Consider the following 22,118-nt stretch of genomic DNA (forward strand, 5'->3'; position numbering starts at 1 on the left):
TAGGTGGACCAGTTGGTAATCACTTTGGGACCAGTTGGTAACTAGTTCGGGAACCAGTCCAGGAACCAGTTGGGAACCAGGTTGGGACTAGTCCGGAACTACTTACCTTCGGCCCAGTTGGGGACCAGTTGGTCTTTTTAAGCTCCTGTGGCCGTTTTAAGGGTAATTCTTGGGCTCCTGCACTGCCGCTCGGGGTTTCTGCCTTCTACGGTGGTAATTTTGGGCCGGGTTGCCTGTTTTGGCGGATTGTTGTGCTGTGTGCCGCGTATTACGTGTACCGGGTACCACTTTCTCGAGCGAATTGCTCTGGGGAACCTGTTGTGTGAGTTGCTGGCTTTTTGGCTAGACTTTGAGGAGGGTTTATACACGCATATCGGCGGAAATAGACGACACGCCATTTCTTTAAATAAAATTAATTGGTGCTCGTTTGTATGTACATACATATGTAAATGCATGTGTGTGCACCTTTCTATTAATATCGTTGAATTATTTTAATATCTATTGCAAAATTTTATTCAGACAGGACTAAAAAGTAGAAAATAAATAATATAAAAAAAAACTTTTTAATATACAACGCTTTTATAAATGGACTAAAAAGTAGAAAATAATATTTCTCAGTCCCATAGAATTTGTTTTGATAACTTTTGATTTTGAAATTTTAGCAAAAGTCATTATAAACAATCTATGAAATTGAAAATGAAAAGCGTGGGGCGCATGTAATACACTTGAATTGATATGAAAAGTAATATATGAATGTATGTATGTGGGTATATGAATAACGACCGCTTAAAATCGATTTCAAAGTTCTACTTTCGCTGTAGAAATTTTAGGTCTACGTTATGTAGTTTGACTATTGTCAATTAAATCGAATGCTTTGTATTGCATGCGCTCCACGTTTTTCATTTTCAATTTCATAGATTGTTTATAATGACTTTTGCTAAAATTTCAAAATCAAAAGTTATCAAAACAAATTCTATGGGACTGAGAAGTATTATTTTCTACTTTTTAGTCCATTTATAAAAGCGTTGTATATTAAAAAGTTTTTTTTTATATTATTTATTTTCAGTCACATGCCGAAATTGTAACATTCTTCCCCATTTTAATTGCAGGTATGTACACAGTATGTAACTATGCTACATGGGTTTATCACCCGCACTTGACAACGTACAGATGTACATTAATATGTATGTATGAATGCATTTAGTTCACCCAATGTGCCACTACTACTTACATATATATGTATAAATTGCCACTGAGCAAAACTACTTGAGAAAAAAGCATTAGTTTAATAGCACGAGTGCAACATCGTACACGTGATAGAAGTAAAACTTCTTAAAAAAAGCACATGCGTGCACACTGGGTAGAAATCTTAACTAAAACTACGAGGCAATCAGACGAATACAGGTGTTAATTTTATCCAAAGTTGGTACCAAGTTGATAAGTTTTTATCATTTCTCATAATTCTTTTTATTTTTAATTTTTTCGAAAAGAAAGGATGTGACATTATTATATGTTTCAATGGACAAATCGATTTGAATACATAATTTAGATTTAGATAATATTTTTAGCAATTTATTTGAGAAAAATAAAACATTTAGATTATTGTTTGTATTTTCATCGATTTTAAATTTGCTACCCCAAAATAATTGATATCAAATAAAACACCTCTTTGGGGTAAAAGTTTCGAGTGACGAAAGCTGAACTAGAAACAAAAAATTTATGATATCAATTTCGTGACGAAAATCATACGCATTTTTTAACTGCCTTTGAAACGTACGGAAAATCTTTTTTTATTTATTCGGAACGTTGCGAAATTTCGTCTACTGCTAGAAACACAAAATAAAAATCAGAACTTTTGCAACGATTCGTATGAATAAAAAAGATTTTCCCTACGTTTCAAAACAGTTAAAAAATGCGTATGATTTTCGTCACGAAATTGATATCATAAATTTTGTGTTTCTAGTTCAGCTTTCGTCACTCGAAACTTTTACCTCAAAGAGGTATTTTATTTGATATTACATACAAAAAATTCTTGCGCATTTTCATTTGACCAATCATTCCTTCCTTATTTATCCATCGATTTTCTTCATTGGTAGCTTCATTTTTTTTGCAAAAACACAGGCTTTCATATAAAATAACTAAAAATTTACAGAAAAATCCTAATTTTTTATTATTCCTCTGTTAAAATTTGAATTATTTAAATTTTTTCATAAAAAAAGCATAAAATTAAGAATTACTAATTCTTTCAGATACATACACGACATTTTGTTTTAAGATTTAGTTTCGAAAATTGAATGGGAAGCTGATAGCACACATGTTATAATAGTTCGTTCAATACATTTTTAACACTTTTTCAAAACTTCCAAATGCAAATTCGAAAAGGTCAAAACAAAGAGGGAATAAAAAAATTTCCCGCTGTGAATTTTCAGAGCTATATATTTTTAATATTCACCACAAAATTGTACTAAAAACATTTGAGTAGTAGTATAGTATATTGTGAAAGAAATTGCATAAAAAATTCAATTGCACAAAAAATGCCAACACCGTTTCGTCTGCCTTGACGCTTTCATTAAAAAATTACAAGCCGTGCACGATAGGGTTGTGGAACGAAACTGCAAATATTGCCACACATCACAAACCCTTTATGTGTGTACAGCATAACTCCATAATTTGGCTCTCACAGAGCCTAGATTTCTACTTTGGCTCAAATTAAAGATCTTAAATAACGTTACAACGTACTCGTTGTTCGAGGGGTATAAATGCAAACAATTTTTTTTTTAAGAAATCCGGTGTTTTTTCAGAAGAACACTATTTTGGACCAATTTGTTTAAAATCAGGGAGTAATTATGGTTCCATGGAAATATTTTTCCGAGAAAGAGAATATAATTTGCTTTCAGTTCAAAAATGCTCACCGCTTCTCGCTTTAGAAAGCTGATGCTGCATTGGAAAAATGTTTTCCTATTAACGGAAATTTATTCCGTCTTTTTTTCAATTCTAACCTCATTCTAACCAAATTTTACGAGTTGTGAAAGATGATTATCAGCCAAGAAAAAAAAAAAAACAAACTCTTCGGTGGCATTCTGAAAACTTCGTTAGAAAACTATGAAGAAGGCGAATTGGATATTGAAACTGAGGCTTCATCAAGTTTTCTAAGGGAAATTCGAACGCAAACTCTTCTGACGAGCCTAAAGGAGTAAGGATGCAGAACAAACATCGATGTATCGGAAACAAAAGTCAGCCCAGAAAGCGTTCCTCACTCTAGAAAAATGGTCAATAGAGAGCGAGTACCTTCCACTTTTGGGTCGTAAATGTCTTCTTCATCGTGCCCGAAACAGCCCGGAGTCTTTTCCGGGCAGAAATGTGCTGTTGTTTGTTTACATCCGAAAGCAAATTTTGTAAAATACAAAAATGGAAAATTGCACTTTTGTTTCAGAAATGAAGGTATTTGCTAATTTTATTAGCCATATAAGATAAATACATATAAAATCCTTGTTTAGAGCTAATTTGTTGATTCCGGGCACGAAATGTGTTTTTTTGCGTTCCTCACGCTCTGGGCACTTTTAAGACGTGCTGGAACCTTTTTGACACTTGTTAGAGAGTAACTTGTTTTTACGCTCTAATTACTGAAACTGCCCGGAAAGCGTGTGGGACAAACCTAATAATGTGACGTCACACCCAGTTGCTCTCAGATCGATAGGCGCAGTCTTTTATTACATCATTCATCACTCCTACCGCCTCTGCTAATGTTGTTGAGACTTTGGTGTCCAGTTGTCTTAATCTTTGTTTTTAAATTCTCTGTTGACTACCCCATCTTAGCAGACCCAGCATTTTCCGTGTGCAACTGGTATAGCTGTTATTACCATTGCACGATTGCCCAAGCGGATGATCGTGTGGGAAGCGGATGATTGCGTCCCTAATAATAGGACTATAAATGGAAAAGGTTATCAAATTAGAATGGTCTCTCACTTTTCCAAATAAATATTTTTAGTGGTTATCCTCTCTTCAATATTTATATAATTTCTTGGAAAAGCAATAATACAATATTCTGAAGGTGCACCAAATAAAAATGGTTTGGAAATACATACTAAGTGCTGTTGATCAACACATTTTTATGAAATGCATACAAATGTATTTCTAAGCAGCTTTTTTCAGCAAGGTGTAATTTTGTTTAAAAAGGTGATTAATCAAAACATAGTTCCTTAATCTGCCACAGATATTGCTTAATTTGTTTTTCTGTCGGAGTTAACACGTGAAAAACATAACAGAAAAAGTAACCTCATATCAAATTATCATAATGATGAATATCCGTAATACTTACATACATATGTATGTATTTGCTTTATGAAATTACAGTGACTATAATGGGCACCAAAATTGATGAGGGAAGTGAGAATTACAAGGAGGTTATGAATGCATTTAACATGTAAGTACATTGTTAGCATTCAAATACGATTCGATTCCTTCTACATAAATTACTACATTTGTATATTACATCCTACAGCTTAGCTCATCGTACGGCACAGAATTCAGTTTACTCCTCCGTGGGTTTGGGATTTCTAACTTTAACGCCAGAGTACAAAAAAACACTTAAATATTTAAGAGAGTTAGTATGCGATGTAAGTACAACAACACTTAGTAAAAATAAAATGAATTCATCGATTGAATAAATTACAAATGTTCTTCATGTTCATTAACTTGCAGTTGATCAAGAAAAATCCCTCTCTCAAAGCCGAGTCGGATGAATACGAAGACGGCAAGCAAGCGCTAGTTAATTTGGCGGTAAAAGCTATGAAACAAGGACTATTCACTGCCAGCGATGTGGAAATCGAGAGTTTTACAATGATTGCTGCGGTAAAAATTAAAAAAAAAAAACATATATAAATAGATGTACATTAGACTGCATCACCAAAAAAGGCTGCGGTTTTTCGCTAGTTGCGGAATTGCAAAACTTATTATATTTTAAGTCGTCCACCAAAATATCTCGGAAAAATATTAAGGTTTAAGCGAGCTGGACCGATTTGAAAATACCTCCATAAATGGGGGTTTTTTTATTAATAGGTAATAATAGTTTCTTAAAGATGTTTTTTGAAAAAATCTCCTCAAATTACAAAACGGTTTAAGCTTAAAAAATGTATTTATTTATTTAATAATAATAATAGATTGGCGCTAAAACATTTGATAGTGTTTGGCCGAGCTTCTCCTCCGATTTGTGGCGTGCGCTTTGATGTTGTCACACAAAGCGGAGGGACCTACAGTTTAACGCCGCCTCCGAGCGGCGATTGTATTTTTATGAGAAGCTGTTTTTCATGGCAGAAATTCACTCGGAGGTTTGCCATTGCCTGCCGAGGGACGACCGCTGTTAAGAAAAAACTTTTTCTATATTTTTTTGCGATGTTGCTTTGACCAGGGCTTCAACCCAGGCGTTGCGGGATGGAAGCGCGCACTGCTTACCACTAGACCACAGCGGCCAGTTAATTAAGTTTTTCTTATACCAATCTTTGAAAAAGTCAAAAAACAGCATCAAAAATCTTATTATTACGATTCCGTTAACATTTTTTTTTATTTTTATTTTTTGTAAATTTTCTAAGCTTAAACAGTTTTGTCATTTGAGGGAATTTTTTCAAAAACCATCTTTAAGAAACTATTTTTATTCATAAAAAACTCTATTTTTGGAGATATTTTCAAATCGGTTCAGCTCGCTTAAATCTTAATATTTCTCCGAAAAATTTTGGTCTAGGTCTTAAATATAATAGATTTTATAATTCCAATGGAAAAACAGTACCGATTTTTTTTGTATGGGGAGTGATGCAGTCTAATATACATCCATATCGTTACAATGCAAAGAAGGTGTAATGGTTTTTTTTCATAAATAAGAATATTTATTGTCTAAGATCCGAATAAGGCATGTCCATGACCCATCTGTTTAATGGGTGAAATCTATTTTTTCTGAATTTTAACGTGGTAGTAAATAATTCGCGAGTTGGCCGGCTAGAAAGATCCTGCCCAGGATATTTTCAATTAAATATTCAAAAACAATTCTTTTTTTGAAGTGAAACTTTTTAATCGAGTTCGGAAATGGTTGCGTTACATATTCAACACCAAGTCATAAAATCTGTATCTTTCGATCGATTTTCAAAAATGAGGTCTCACATGGAAGGCCTTGTCCTTCGGGTGTGCAACATAGCTTTAGTTCCATGAAAGAAGTTCCCACATGTTAGAAAATCGAATTCAAAATTTCTCTGTCTCAGATGGTTGCGTTAAATATTTAACACCGAATCATAATGTCTGTATCGTTCGTTTGTTTTTAAAGAATGGGGTGTCAAATGAAAGGGCTCGACATGTAGATGTGTAATATGATTTTAGTTTTTTAAAGGGTTGCCATATATACGAAAATCAAATTCAAATTATTTATTAAAATAAATAAAGTATCCCAATATGGGTATCAAAAGAAATGGTTTTGAATAAAGATGAAGATGAAGATGAAGATGAAGATAAAGATAAGTAGACTGTTATGATCGACCTATAATTCTCGCAGGAGATTTCAACGTCACCTTTCCCTGGCCAAATCTGATGAACTGACAAGATTAGTTAAAGGAAAATTTTTACTGAAAATGGTTAATTGTAGAAATGATCCAACAACCAAAGGAGCGGCTACCATTGATGCAGGTTTTTTCCAGAAATATCAATAATATTGAAATAAAACATTTCATATCTTTCTTTAGTTACCACAATATACTAGTTAATATTGTAGATATGAATATTTTCTTAGCCAGTTAAATTTAGCAGTTGGTTATTAAAATATATTTTGTATATTAGTAAATATGCACATGTTATGTATGTTTATCGCACTTTTATTTCTTCTGGAATTTCCTATATTAAGCTTCACTTCTTCCGCGCGTAGAGCCTACGCGCACTAAGTTTTTTATTTTGCATTCATTTGTTTAATGAACGAATATCTCTTATGGGACTTTACAAAGTGTCTTTGTGTTGTATTCGATCACAAGCTTTCATTCAGTAGCCATATCAATTCCATCATTGCTAAAGCTTACTCCTTAATTGGCTTTGTGCGTCGTAATTCCACGAAATTTTCTAATCCATATATGTACCTTAAAGCTATTGTTCACAGGTATTGTCCGTTCACAACTTAAATATGCTGTCTATGCTCCTGGTAATTCTTAAATTTGGTCTTCGGTCCTTGAAGTTTCAGAACCCTATAACCTCCTACACATTTCGTCTTATGTTAATTAATCTTAAGTCATTGGAAACCCGTAGAGCTCCCTTGCTAGATATATTTATATATAATATTGTCAGTGGAGGGATCGTATCTTATCGAGAGGATTAGATTTATGTTCCCAAACGTTATCTTTGCAGTTCTTTCCCATTTAAAACTAAGTTTGTGAGCATTGCAAATCTTACAATATGTATGCGAAATTTTAATTTAATTTCACGAAATGTTTCGTTATCAAAGTAAGTTGTAAATTTGTTTTAACAATCTTTCTCAGCATTATATTATTCACCAAAATTTAGAATTTTGTTTTTAAGGTGCCCATCTCTAAATCCAAGATGAAGGATATATTTTCCGAGTATACGTGTCTAGATATATGACAACGTAATCTACTTCGAAATAAATAAATAAAATAAAATATTATATATCAATCGAAAGTATTAAGAAGTTCACAAAAATTTATATAAAACGATTCATCTATTTAAATAGTTACCTTTTTACTGCACATGTTTTTTTCTAACTAAACCGTCATGTACCGTTTCGCTCCCGGTACTACCGTCAACGTTTCGTCGGGATAATAACCCTTTCCGACTGCTAGAGTTACAGATCAAATGATGCACAAAAAATATGCATACTTAGAATTTTGAATACCCCTAAAAATCAGGACTTAAGGTCTAAAAACGCGTTTTTATAGGTTGAGCCTCATAATTGTTCGTAACTTAATTTCTGTTTTTTTTCGATCAAAAATATTTACAGTGCGTACACGGGAACCGCAACTCTCAATACGTGTAATTCCTTGATTAATACAAGTCTTTAAAACAAAACATTTTTGCATGCCAGACACTCGAAATTTGAATTTTTTGCATTTGGGTAAGGCTTCCTCAAGTGGGCACCGAATTTACCAAGATTAATAGGGGTATTCTCTGAGTCTTGCAAAGGCCTTGCACGGTAGACGGATTGCACGGTTTGCAAAGCTGCCCCATACGAAAACCGGTTTTTACCGTGCAATCTGTGCACCGTGCAAGGGCTTTGCAAGACTCAGATAATACCCCTAATATTTTCAATGACATTTGAGGCAGCGCCGAGTTTTGTAGTCGAGTTTGTAGACAGTGTAAATTTTGTTGCAAAATTGAAATAGTTTTTTTTTAAGATTAAATGAATTTATTTTAAAGGTTTCTGTCATAAAATACTCGTCCAATAATTCGGAACGACCAAGAAAAAATTAAGCTTCTCAACCGTTAGAGAACAAATTAAAACCCAATATACACATATTTATGTACACTTGTGGTCAATTGATTAAGTTAAGTGACATTTTGATCGGTTTTGGCTATTTTTCTTTTCTTTAATTAATTTTTATTTTTTTATTTTTTTTAAAGTCTAGCTCATTACTTCTTCTTCTTATTTGGCGCTGTAACCGCCTAAGCGATTTTGGCCGAGTCCAAAACAGCACGCCAGTCATTTCTCTTCTGTGCTAACTGACGCCAATTGAAAATGCCAAGTGAAGCCAAGTCCTTCTCCACCTGGTCTTTCCAACGCAGAGGAGGCCTTCCTCTTCCTCTGTTCCCAGCATCGCGGCCCGCGTTGAATATTTTCAGAGCAGGAGCGTTTCTGTCCATCCGAACGACATGGCCAAGCCAGCGGAGCCGCTGAATTTTAATTCGCTGCACTATGTCTATATCGTTGTAAAGCTCATACAGCTCATCGTTAAATCGTCTGCGATATTCGCCATCACCAACGCGTAAAGGTCCGTAAATCTTTCGCAGAATCTTTCTCTCGAAAACTCCAAGAGCCGCCTCATCAGATGCTTTCATTGTCCATGCTTCCGCGCCATACACCAGCACAGGCATGATGAGTGACTTATAGAGTGTGATCTTTGTACGACGAGAGAGGACTTTACTTCTCAATTGCCTACTCAGCCCAAAGTAGCACTTGTTGGCAAGAGTGATTCTCCGTTGGATTTCAAGGCTGACATTATTATTGGTGTTAATGCTGGTTCCCAAATAAACGAAGTCGTCTACTTTTTCAAACTTGTAACTGTCAACAGTGACGTGGGTGCCAAGACGCGTATGCTCTGACTGTTTGTGTGCTGACAGGAGGTACTTCGTTTTGTCCTCGTTCACCACCAGACCCATTCGCTTTGCTTCTCTATCCAATCCCGAGAAGGCAGAACAGACGTAGCCCTTGTTTTTACCGATAATATCGATGTCGTCGGCATACGCCAGCAATTGTACGCTCTTATAAAGTATTGTGCCTGAGCGGTTCAGTTCTGCGGCTCTTATTATCTTCTCCAACATAAGATTAAAGAAATCACACGAAAGGGGGTCCCCTTGTCTGAAACCTCGTTTGGTATCAAACGGCTCGGAGAGGTCCTTCCCTATTCTGACGGAGCTGGTGGTATTGCTCAACGTCATTTTACACAGCCGTATTAGTTTCGCGGGGATACCAAATTCAGACATCGCGGCATAAAGGCAACTTCTCTTCGTGCTGTCGAAAGCGGCTTTGAAATCGACAAATAGATGGTGTGTGTCGATCCTATTCTCGCGGGTCTTTTCCAAGATTTGGCGTATTGTGAATACCTGATCTATGGTGGATTTTCCAGGCCTAAAGCCACACTGATAAGGTCCAATCAGCTCGTTGACGGTGGGCTTCAGTCTTTCGCACAATACGCTCGATAAGACCTTGTAACCTATGCTTAGAAGGCTAATTCCGCGGTAGTTGGCGCGTATGGCGGGGTCGCCTTTCTTGTGGATTGGGCAGAGCACACTTAAATTCCAGTCGTCGGGCATGCGTTCATCTGACCATATTCTGCATACGAGCTGATGCATGCACCTCATCAGCTCCTCGCCGCCGTACTTGAATAGCTCGGCTGGCAGGCCGTCAGCTCCAGCAGCTTTGTTGTTTTTCAGCCGCGTAATCGCTATTCGTACCTCGTCATAGTCAGGCGGTGGGACAGCTACTCCATCATCATCGACTGGGGACTCGGGTTCGTCTTCCTCACTACTTTCAGCGCTGCTACCATTCAGTAGGTTATAAAAGTGTTCCCTCCATAATTTAAGTATATTCTGGACATCGGTCACTAGGTCGCCATTGTTGTTCTTACAGGAGTTCGCCCCGGTCTTGAAACCTTCCGTAAGTCGCCTAACCCTCTGGTAGAATTTTCGGGCGTTCTTCCTGTCGGCCAGCCTCTCAAGCTCTTCGCACTCACGTATTTCGGCCTCTCTCTTCTTATTGCGGCAAATACGTCTCGCTTCCTTCTTCAGTTCCCTATAACGGTCCCACATGGCTCGCGTTGCGCCCGATCGCAGCGTGGCCCTGTAGGCGGCATCTTTTTTCTCTGCGGCTTCTTGACATTCCTCATCGTACCAGTTGTTCTTTCGGGCTCGCTGAAATCCAACTACTTCTTCGGCGGCGGTACTTAATGATCGGGAAATGTGGTTCCACTGCTCGCGTACGTCGGATTGTTGAAGAGTGCTCTCAGAGAGCAGGTGTGTGAGTCGAGTGGCGAATAAATTGGCCGTCTGTTGTGATTGCAGCTTTTCGACGTTAAGCTTTCCTTGCATTGTTGGGCGCACATTTTTTGCTGCACAGAGGCGGGTGCGTATCTTGGCTACAACAAGATAGTGGTCCGAGTCGATGTTTGGCCCTCGGAGTGTACGTACGTCCAAAACGCTTGAAGCATGCCTTCCGTCTATCACAACATGATCGATTTGGTTTCTCGTTTTTCGATCTGGAGACAGCCATGTAGCTTGGTGGATGTTCTTATGCTGGAACCTAGTACTACATATTACCATATTTCGGGCCCCGGCGAAGTCGATCAGCCTCAGTCCGTTATCGGACGTTTCGTCGTGGAGGCTGAATTTTCCGACAGTGGCGCCAAAGATCCCTTCCTTGCCCACCTTGGCATTAAAATCGCCAAGCACGATTTTGACATCGTGTCGGGGGCAGCGCTCATATGTACGTTCCAAGCGCTCATAGAAGAGATCCTTGGACGCCTCATCCTTCTCTTCCGTCGGGGCATGGGCGCAGATGAGCGAGATGTTGAAGAATCTAGCTTTGATGCGGATTGTGGCTAGACGTTCGTCCACCGGGGTGAACGCCAGTACTCGGCGACGGAGTCTCTCTCCTACCACGAATCCAACACCGAATTTGCGCTCCTTTACGTGGCAACTGTAGTAGACGTCGCAAGGCTTCACGCTTACTTTACCTTGCCCCGTCCATCGCATTTCTTGGATGGCGGTGATGTCAGCCTTTGTCTTCCCGAGGACATCAACCAGCCGGGCAGAGGCACCTTCCCCATTAAGGGTCCGGATATTCCAGGTGCATACCCTTAAATCATAGTCCTTTATACGTTTGCCGTGGTCGTCATCAGAAAAAGGGGGTCTCATCCGAGGCTGTTTGCTTCTTTTCATTGGGCGGGGTTTTAACGTGGCGGGACCCAAACCCAGCGCACGCGAAGTTTTACGCCTTCTCACTTTAGCTCGCTCCCAAACGGGTGTTTGGTTGCTACCCAGAGGATACGTGGATATAAATATCCGGACGTTGTGAGCTGCGATTTGAACCGTACGCACAAGAATCGCTTCTGGCCACTCCCAGGTGAATGGCAGTCAAAAGTTTTCCACTTCTGCGCACGGAACCATCCTCCAGTCAAAAGTTTTCCACTTCTGCGCACGGAACCATCCTCCTCATTACATAGCCACATAAATCAACATTTCAAACTTTGTACAAAAATATGAAAATTCAACAAACTTTAACAACTACACCCACCAATTTTTTTTTATACAGAATTCTTAGAAACATTTTAGGTATGCAATTCTATAGCATTCAGTTTTAGTGGGTTGAAGTGCACATTTCAAGACGCTACAAAATAGCGTCGAGCATCTGAGTAAAATGTTTAAAGTTTTTGGGTGTAGTTGTTAAAGTTTGTTGAATTTTTATAAATGTTGTAAAAGTTTAAAATATGGATTTATGTGATGTTGGTTACAAATTACAAACATTAAATAGATAAAAGGAAACTAACCAAAAATGGTTAACATATCACCTAACTTATGGTGATTTCGTTTCTTCCAAAAAACGTTATCCTTCCACGGTGCCAAATGTATTTGATGTTACACTCACCCCCTTTTGCCTTCTTGTCCTTTTCAAGCTCGCGAATTTCATAATATTGTCGTTTTAAGCAACCATCTGATTTTCAGGGCAACCATCTCTCCCTCTCTTCTAAGAACAGAGAACATACACGTTTTGCCATACAAGGGTGCGACATTTTAAGAAACGAACACACAATTTTTTAAAAATCGAACAAACAAGAGAAACGAAAACACTATAAATCAGCTGACCGCAAAGGTACATATCGTCGATGTTTTTGCGAAACCGCCCATCGACCAGTTGCAAAACTGCCTAAATCGCCGTTGTGGCGAAGATTTGGTAACCCTGAACTCCAGGCATCGAGATTTATGCATAAAAACCATAAACTGGCTTTTAAGACAACATATTTATAATAGCTATAGAAAATACCACCTCTCAAAGCATTGCCTTCAAAAAAAAACTCCTGTAAAATTTTAGTGCCGTAATATAGGCGGTTTTGCAATTGGACGATGGGCGGTTTTGCAAAAACATCGACGATATGTACGTATATACATATAGTAGTAGTAACAAATAGCGTGCCGAATTATGTAAATAATAGCGCAATGTCATTTAAATCAACAAAAATAATGTCGCTTAAGCACACATGTCTTGACTGATTTTTAACCATTTTTCAGTCCTACGAGACCTCAGCTATAGTGGTGTACTCGGCGCTTGTGTTGCTGGCGATGCATCCGGAAATTCAGGAACGTGCATTTGAAGAAGTTCGTTCTGTATTTCCAGACGGAATCACTTCAGTGGAATACGATGATTTGAAAAAATTTCCGTACTTGGATATGGTCATAGCAGAGGCATTGCGACTAGCTCCACCAATACCGTACATTGGACGGCAAGCTATAAATGAAACCGAACTGCGGCCGGGTGTAACAATTCCTAAGGAAATGCAAGTTATCATACCAATTTTCGAATTGCACAGACGCAAAGAGCTTTGGGGCCCGGAAGCAGCTCGTTTTAACCCCGAAAACTTCCTACCTGGAAATATTGCAAAGCGTCATCCGTGTGCGTATATGGCTTTCTCAAAAGGACCGCGAAATTGCATAGGTAAATTAAACAGAAGCTATGAAAATCAATCAGTAATCGAACCAAATTTGTTTTCTGTTTGCATTATAGGTGTCCGTTACGCAGAATTCACATTGCACGTATTATTAATAACTTTACTTCGCAGTCTTAAATTCTCAACAACTTTTAAATATGATGATATCGTTTTCATGCCAAACGTTACTTTGAGCTATAAAGTGGAGCCACTATTAAGTATAGAAGTCAGAGCTTAATAAGTTGCATATGAAAATTGAAGCGGATAGCCTGCATTCGTATTTAAATATAAGGAATAAAATAGTAAATAAGATGTTATTTTCTAATGTAACTACAGTTCGTAAAATGTATTTCAATACAAGCACAATTATATTTACTAGTATCGCAAAACTGTCGAAATTTGACTTTTTTTCATACACTTTGGAATTTTGCTTATTACCAATATTGACTCTATTACATGAATGACGATTTTGAGGCTAATTTACACCATTTTGAGGCATTTATACTCCCCCTTTTATCCAACATAAGGCCTTATACTAGGGCGCACAGTGGTTCGGTGTGTTGAAACAGAAAAATACTTTGAGTTATAAAAACTTTGGTTATGTAAGAGTTAAAAAAATAGTAACTCGCGAATTTTCTGCTTTCTGAAATTAAAACATTATACAACAGGCATGCAAATCTTTAAGCGCTGTTATAAATTTTTTTCTGAAATTTATTTGCGTTTCTTGCTGTGATCTTAAATTTTAGTCATGGTAAAGAAAATCTTAAGAAGTGAGTTGTTTGATATTTGGAGAAGTGTTGCTGAAACTTCTGAAAGACAACAAGGTGTCCGTGATTATGTGATTATTAAATTGAAAGAAATATCTGATGAAAATGCTCGTTCCGAAGTAAATAAAGTAAATTAAGTAAATGACTTTAGATTCGTAATCAGCAACCCAGAAAACCCCCAGATACCCAGTTACATAGAAATCTACCGATTTTTTTTTTATTTTCGTCCGCCATATTGGATCCACCATTTTGAATTTTTGGTAAATGACTTTAGATATGTAATCAGCGACCCAGAAAACCCCCAGATACCCAGTGTCATAGAAATTTACAGATTTTTTTTAATTTTCGTCCGCCATATTGGATCCGCCATTTTTAATTTTTGATAAGTGACTTCAGATTCGTAATCAGCGACCCAAAAATCCCCTAGGTAAGAAGTGGTGTAAAGATCCATCAACGAGTATTTGTTTAAATAGTTTCGTCCAGCTAGATTTGCGATCCGAACCACTGTGGGGCGGGTCGAAAATCAAATTTTTCTCAAATCCCTTGGTAATAGTGAAAATATATTGTATCATGAAGTCAACAACAAGCCTGCGAAATATTAGTCTTTCATTTTAATTGTAAGAGCCCGCGCATCGACCGCCAAGTGACCCACAGCACACTAGTCGAGTAAGACTAATTCTTGTTAAAAATTCTGGGTTTAGCCAAAAATTTTGGTGCATATTAATAGATAATGAATCCTTTAACGCAAAAGATAAAGTCAAGTATCATTTCGCGCAGCCCTTTATCTTATCGTTAATCTCAAACTCATCTATTTTTAAGAAAATTTTAATTGTTCTCTTGATAATTGCACTGGCCTATAGTCAAAAGATGTAAAGAACAACATTAATATTGCTGGCGTGCATTTAGATCGCTAGTTCCAAATATTCTCATCCTTTTTTAATATTAGCTATAGTTTGCGATTTTTTTGCAAAATTAGGAACAATTTCGGTAGCTCTAATAGAATAGCCATTATTTTCCATCATCGCGGAAAAATTTTGTTTACGCAAATTAGTATGGAAACACTGAACAGGCACAACCTCTAGACACACTGATTGGTTTACTTATGTTTATGCATACAATATAAAAATTGCAAATATAAGAAAATGATAAAAAATTTTGTTCAAGATTTTTTTTATTTTAAAATAATTTGTTTATAATCTGAACTATTTTAGTCATATTATTATCAAAAATCAGTAACATTAAGTCTCGTCTTCAATTTGTTAATTATTACGCACCGATCGAGTAACATTTACCAAGGTTTTATCGAAAAACTTAAGTGGATTTCCATTTTTTTTCTAAAAAAAATTCTCTTCAATTGTATAAATAACCTTTAAATAAAAGAACCGGATTACAGAAAACTGTGCCAGCGAGTGACTTTTTTCGTTCAAGCTGAATGCAAAGCAATATCGTCCAACTGGAGAGTCCGCAAAAAGATTTCCCAGGATATGTTAAAGACTATTGCATTTACTTAAAGACACTTTTTCACATAATGGAATTAACTAAAATATTTATGTATATCTAAACACTTATTGCACGTCCCCTGCTTTCATATAACGGCAAATTTAGAAACCGCGAAAAATGTGCTTCTGCGGCGACTAATGAAACCATTCCGCATCAGTTTTCAAGACTGCAAAAATAGACTTAAAATGGGCGTTTCTCACCCTAATTGTAATGTATGTAAATACTTATATGTTTGAAACTACTATTAACTTATCGAACGATTCCTAATCTTTGACAATACACTTATTCACCACGATCTTGAAAACTGACCAAATCGGCGTCATCCATGGTCATTTTAATATTATATAAACATTAAAAGGTTTGAAATAAATCTCGCCTCACTTTTTTGTATTTTTCACTTGGTTGCTGAAGTAATGAAGAATTTAAAATTCATAATGGAAAATCATAGTTTTCTTATTTTTTATTTTAATATCTTAAAAACGTGTAGACTTATTGAAAAATGTTAAATGAACGTGATAATTTGATATATCGTTCTGTTTATAACATTAACGCATTCCATAGATAATACAAGCCAAAGTTTCATTTTCAAAATTCATACACTTTGATTCAATTGCGCGGGCTAAAGATAAGTTTTAAATTAATCTTTCGTGGCCAATAACAATTGGCTGAGACATAACACATCATAATATTACTATTACAATGCGGTCAAATGACTTTTATTTCCCCCCATACAAAATTGACCCGGCCTACCTTATACTCAGTAATCAAATAGATTCGCAACTGGTGACTAGGAGGCAATTCATTCAACCAAGTCTATACAGTTTTTTATACAAAGTTTAAAAATAAAATAGACCTGAAAAAGACATGTTCTTATGTATTTCCCAAATTTTACACTGCTGGCAAACACAAATAAGGATTAAAATTTAAAAACTAATTAATAAAATTAAAGTAAAATATTTACAAAGTTAACTACAAAATGCCTTTTTTCAAAAAGCCTGTGCGACAGTTATTATCAGGGAACGGATTTTATGGAAATTATCTTTTTTCTGCTAAAGAGATAGAGTATATTCGATTAAGCACATTAACGATTTAGCTTTCCCGGATTCAATATATATCTATACATTTGATGTTGCCTTTTCTACCTTAAGGCCAGTATACAGCTCTCAAGAAAAGCAAAAACTCCATACAAAATGACGTACAAGAAATTAATTAATTAATTTTATAAATTTTCTTGTGCCAATTTTCTTAAGAAATTTGCTACGCTTTCTAGTACGGGATTCTTATTTTTTTTACAGAAATATATGTATGCCCGTTCCATTATTTCTTGATGGAAGAGTTAGGCAAAAGGATGTGAAGTATCAGATGTCAAAATTCCTTCGACACACACACGAAATAATGGCAATTTTTTTCTTGTCCATTTTCTTGAGAGCTGCATTCTGGCCTTTAGTTGTAAAGGGCAAGGAAAATGCCCTTCCTGATAATATGAAGTTTTTAAACGTTCCATATTCAAGTTGGGCGCCACACAATGGGCCATATGACGACATTAGCCGGAAAAAAATCAAAGTGGAAGTTTGATATTTTGATAATTCCAACTTGTTAAGAAATGTCAAATTACATAGAAAAAATTATCCTTTGGTGTTTCAAAGCCCGCTTTAGTAGTTTTTTTGTATGTCAAATTTGACTCATTGAAACTTTGTAGACATATGCCAGAACGCTAAAAAGAATGTATTTTTATGTTATGAGGGACGTAGCTAGAGTAATGTGTCAAAATTAGGCGGTTTTTCATAAAAAAATATGAGCAAAGTCGAACTTTTTTGGACAATCTAAACACTGTACTGTCATGTACTTTTCTTAAAATTTTTGTATGAGAATCTCCATGATTCCCACTTTTAAATACTGCTTAAGCCAGACCTTGCAACAATATTAAATTCCATATTATATCAAGCAGAGTCTGAACGAAGAAATGGTCATAGTTACTCAAGAGTTGCGACTGATGAAGCAGATGAAAATACCAACTCCCGCAGTAACATTTCGCAGACATAACTCAAAAAAAATATATAAAAACCAAATGTGTAGTTATAAGTTATACATATATTAATTAAAAAACAAGTAAGAAAGTCTAAGTTCGGGCGGAGCCGAACATTAAATACCCGGCGCAAGTATTAAATATATATTTTTTCACCTTTCCGAAACCTTCCGCTAGATGGTAAGCCGGGGTGTGGTTATTGTCCGATTTTTTAAATTTTTGGCCATTAAGTATGCTGTATCAAGGCCAACAACTGTGGCAAGTTTGGAAGAAATTGGTGCAGCGGTTACCAAGATATACACATGTAACCATAAGTGGGCGTGGCTACGCCCATTTTCCAGAAATTTACAATATTCTTATTTTTCGTTTGAAAATTATTGTAAATATCAATTTTGAGTGAATTATCTTCATTAGTTACTAAAATATCGCAGTTTTCGTATTCCTGGAAATTACCGTTATATGGGATGTGGGCGTGGTTACAGTCCGATTTCGCCCATTTTCAATACCAACCTGTTAACAGAAACATACATACCAAATTTCGTTGAGATATCTAAATTTTTGCTCGAGTTATCATGTAAACGGACGGACGGACAGACGGACAGATGGACGGACAGATAGACATGGCTTAATCGATTTCTCTATTCATTCTGAGCATTTATGTATACATTTGTCTATATCTATCTCGATTCGTTTTGGCTGTTACAAACAACCGTTATGTGAACAAAATTAATATACCCTTGTGCACAAGTGCGCTCGGGTATAATAATTGAATATATTAAACAATTTTACATTAAAACTTGAAATAATGTTTTCTTTGCAGTGTAAAGCTTTAAAATTAATTTAAACTGTAGCTACGTTTTTCGATTATGTTGGTGTCAGAGCCCTTGGGAAGGTTAAAACCTTTATTTCCAACATCTATATAAACTCCTCTTTCTTTTTATCACAATCGGTAGAAGTTAAGAAAGTACCCCGAAGGTGTTCACACTGGTTTTGTCAGGACTGGGCCAAAAATCAATGTTTTTGCATCACATGTTTGGGTGCCAAGCAATCTAAAGATGAAGCAAATGTGACCATAAATACGATTCTTTTTTGATCTAAATCCCTGAGCCTCCTATCGGATAAAAAATTCTTCTAAAAACCTTTCCACAAAATAACAATCGTTCAATGCGATTTTGAAATCTGGGAGAAAGTTCTTCCCAATTGAATTATTCTTGCCATTTTCTGATTTGCAGATGCAGGTGTATCTAGAATCCTATCATAGGTAGTTCCTGAGATAAGCGATGTAGAATGTGCCCTAGAAACTTTATCTTATAGTTGGTGCCAATCTCAAAATTAATGCGTATCGTTCAACAGAAATACAATATACATATATAAACTGAGGTGAAATACCTTAAAAGCCAGTTTTGCGAAAGCAATTCAAGTGAAAAATGATTTTTTTCTGTCAGGCTCTTTATTAAATTCATTCCAAAAAATAAATTTTCATTAAATGGCTTAAGATATTCCGACAGGTGGTGATTTGAGATTTAATACTGCACAACTCAACCAAGGTGTCTCCGAATGAAGCTTCAACGCATAATAATATTGGAAAATCTCATCTATTGGGCCAATCGTAACACACGAGAGTTCGATATTCTCAGGTCGATATACAGGTCGAAATTCACAGCACCTTTTCCCACTTGTCGATTTTTAGTAATAACTCGATCTCAACATCACCTGACAGCTCTTTTCTGCAATTGGACTGCCTTTACCGTTTCCAATACATGTTTTGAATATTCGCCAAATCTTATCATAAAAAAGATGTTTAGTAATAACTCAAGTCCACCTCCAACTGGCGGATTAATTTGTGAAACTAAACTATCCAGAGACCTACTCAAACACACACACACAACTTTGTTAAAATCCCTCCAGAAATTTAGGATTTCACTCACAAATATACCCACAGAAGAATTATATACACATTCAAAGATAAGCAAAAGTCAGTACGTTGGTCCTTTGCCACGCCCTCTTTTCAAAGAGCCCATTTTTCTCAATGAGTATGGGATTGATTTCATATATCTCCATACGAAGTGTTCCAGTACTGTACCATGAATACTTCCAGAAATATAAAGTATGAAATTCGGCTTGTGCGGTAGATGCCACGCCCCTTTTTCAATAGCTCCATATTTTCTCCACGACTACGCGATTAATTTCATATACATATATCCATGCCAAGTTCCAGTAATCTACCAAAAACAATTCTAGAGATATGCAATAAAAAAAAATCGACTTGTATGGGATGTGCCACGCCCGTATAAAGTCCAGTACTCTACCATGACCACTGACCAGAGATACTTATTATGAAAATTCGGTTTGTATGGGAGGTGCCACGCCCCGTTTTTAAATAGTCCGAATTTGTTTGCAAGAGTATGCGATTGATTTTATATATCTCCACACCAAGTTCCAGTGCTCTACAATGAACATTTCCAGAGATATGCAGTATGAAAAATTCGGTTTGTGGAGGGTCCACACCCCTTTCATATATCGAGATTTTTGTTAGCTGATAACTCCTTTGAACGTCTGCAGCAGTTGTCCGAAATTCCAAAAAAATCGGTTTAGCCTTTCTCGAGCTTTGAGATATACATACATACCGTCACCTGAAATGCAAAACAACGCAACATCGCCAATGAAATGGAAAAGGTCGTGACTATTTTTTTTTTTATAAAACGATGTATGTAATTTGATGAAATCCATCATAGCAATCAAAAAGTGAATTTTGAATTTTTTATAAGTTACGATTGTTTGCATTTCAGTGACAATGACAATTAAATTTACGGCCCGCCCTAATATTTCACTTTGTGTATAAGACCCAACAGTTAGCTTATACTTGTACAATCGACTCGCTGTGTTAAAATTTTCCTTGCGGGAAAAAACTGTTTTTCCTTAGGTAAACTACATAGCAGGAAAAAGAACGGATTTTACTATGCGAGTATCCAAGTAAGCAGAAGTCTTCGACCCACCACGCCTCATCGCCTCATCAAGTTAATAATAAAGGTAATCTGAAATACATTTGTACATGTTACTATTAGAACAAATAAAATATATTTGCATTCTTGTATTTCTAATACCGAATTTTACATTGTCTATTTCTTTTATTTAACTTACGACACATCGGAGCTTGTTGCCACATATTCACCCGATGAACAATGATGTTACGTTATTTTGCTTTCAGGTGACGATATGTAGATGGATAAGATTTGCTGCTTTTATTTTTTATCTTATCAATTGTTCTGTTAAATTACGGAGTTCTTACGATTTTTTGCGGATTACATATTGAAAACAAGGTTGGTCTACTTTTTTCCAAAAGTTTAACCCATCAACTCAAACCAGAGCGGGCATTTTGGACCCACTGTTTAAAAAAATGCCTTATAAATGGTTAAAAATTTAAACTAAAATATTAAGCCCCAAATTTTTCTAAGGGAACCTAATTATTACCAAAAAGGGCGAACTTTAACCCTGTGTAGAAACAATTGCGATGCGAGGGAGCGAAACCTTTCGGTGGTTTGACCACCACTAAGGAATGCTAACGTAATTTTCACACAGCCACCTAGTTCTTGTAGACGTATGTCGGACCCCAGAATAAAATAACTTACGAATGTAAAAATTTGGAAAAAAAGTGTTTGCTTTTTATTAAAAGTCTGTTTAAAATATTAAAAAAAAAAATACCCAAGAAAATCAAGTTGTCTTTGTTTTATCTCCAATAATTGAGGAGATATTCGCGTTAAAGTTTCTGATGTGGTATAACTTGTTGTTGTAGTATGTGTATAAAAAAGTAGTATTGTTGTAGTATTGAAAAGAATTGTCTACTGCAGAAAAAAATCGTTTGATTACCAGTATTCGACCCTGATTTAACTGTAATAAACGCTTTGGATCGAAAAATATGTTACCTATGTTTTTTCTGAGCTATGCTCTTTTTGGAAAAATAAAGGAGATCATATTACTTTCCAGTGGCCCAAATTATGCAAAAACAACTCCTTTAAAAATGTAATTTTAGACAGAACAAAATTGCGAACAATAATTTCGGGAACATTTCTAAGAGAACAAAATGCTAACGAATATCTCCTGAACGTTTTGGCAAAGAAAAAAAACGGGAACAAAATTTTAAGGAACTTTCACTCGAAGAACAATTTGGGAGCTAAAGTCCCAGAAACTTTCTTAATCAAAAAAGTACTGAAAGATAATTATGCAAATAAACTTAACAAAGAACACGAACTTTTCTTTCACAGAAAATGATAAATTGTTTCATAAATCGACAATTCTCCATAATGATAAACGATCTGGAAGTTGAAATGATCCTGCTTTCCTCTGGCTTAGAATTAACATCTGTGGTGCTCACTCCTTTTCCTCCGAACCCCTCTCATTCTCAACGTTAAGTTTTCAAAACTTTTGTTC

The 22,118-nt window shown here is 36.1% G+C and overlaps 1 protein-coding gene across 1 annotated transcript; it reads left to right on the forward strand.

The window, feature by feature from the left end:
• Positions 1-4,294: 4,294 nt before the first annotated feature.
• LOC118749805 (probable cytochrome P450 313a4) lies at positions 4,295-13,635 on the forward strand. Its single transcript, XM_036484601.1, has 6 exons — positions 4,295-4,307; positions 4,354-4,423; positions 4,502-4,616; positions 4,702-4,851; positions 12,982-13,405; positions 13,475-13,635. Exons 1-6 carry the CDS (start codon positions 4,295-4,297, stop codon positions 13,633-13,635), a joined length of 933 nt encoding a protein of 310 aa, XP_036340494.1.
• The last annotated feature ends 8,483 nt before the right edge of the window (positions 13,636-22,118 follow it).

Source organism: Rhagoletis pomonella, unplaced genomic scaffold (assembly GCF_013731165.1).
Source record: "Rhagoletis pomonella isolate Grant_MI unplaced genomic scaffold, Rhpom_1.0 Rhpom_scaffold_00001, whole genome shotgun sequence".
Classification (NCBI taxonomy): domain Eukaryota; kingdom Metazoa; phylum Arthropoda; class Insecta; order Diptera; family Tephritidae; genus Rhagoletis; species Rhagoletis pomonella.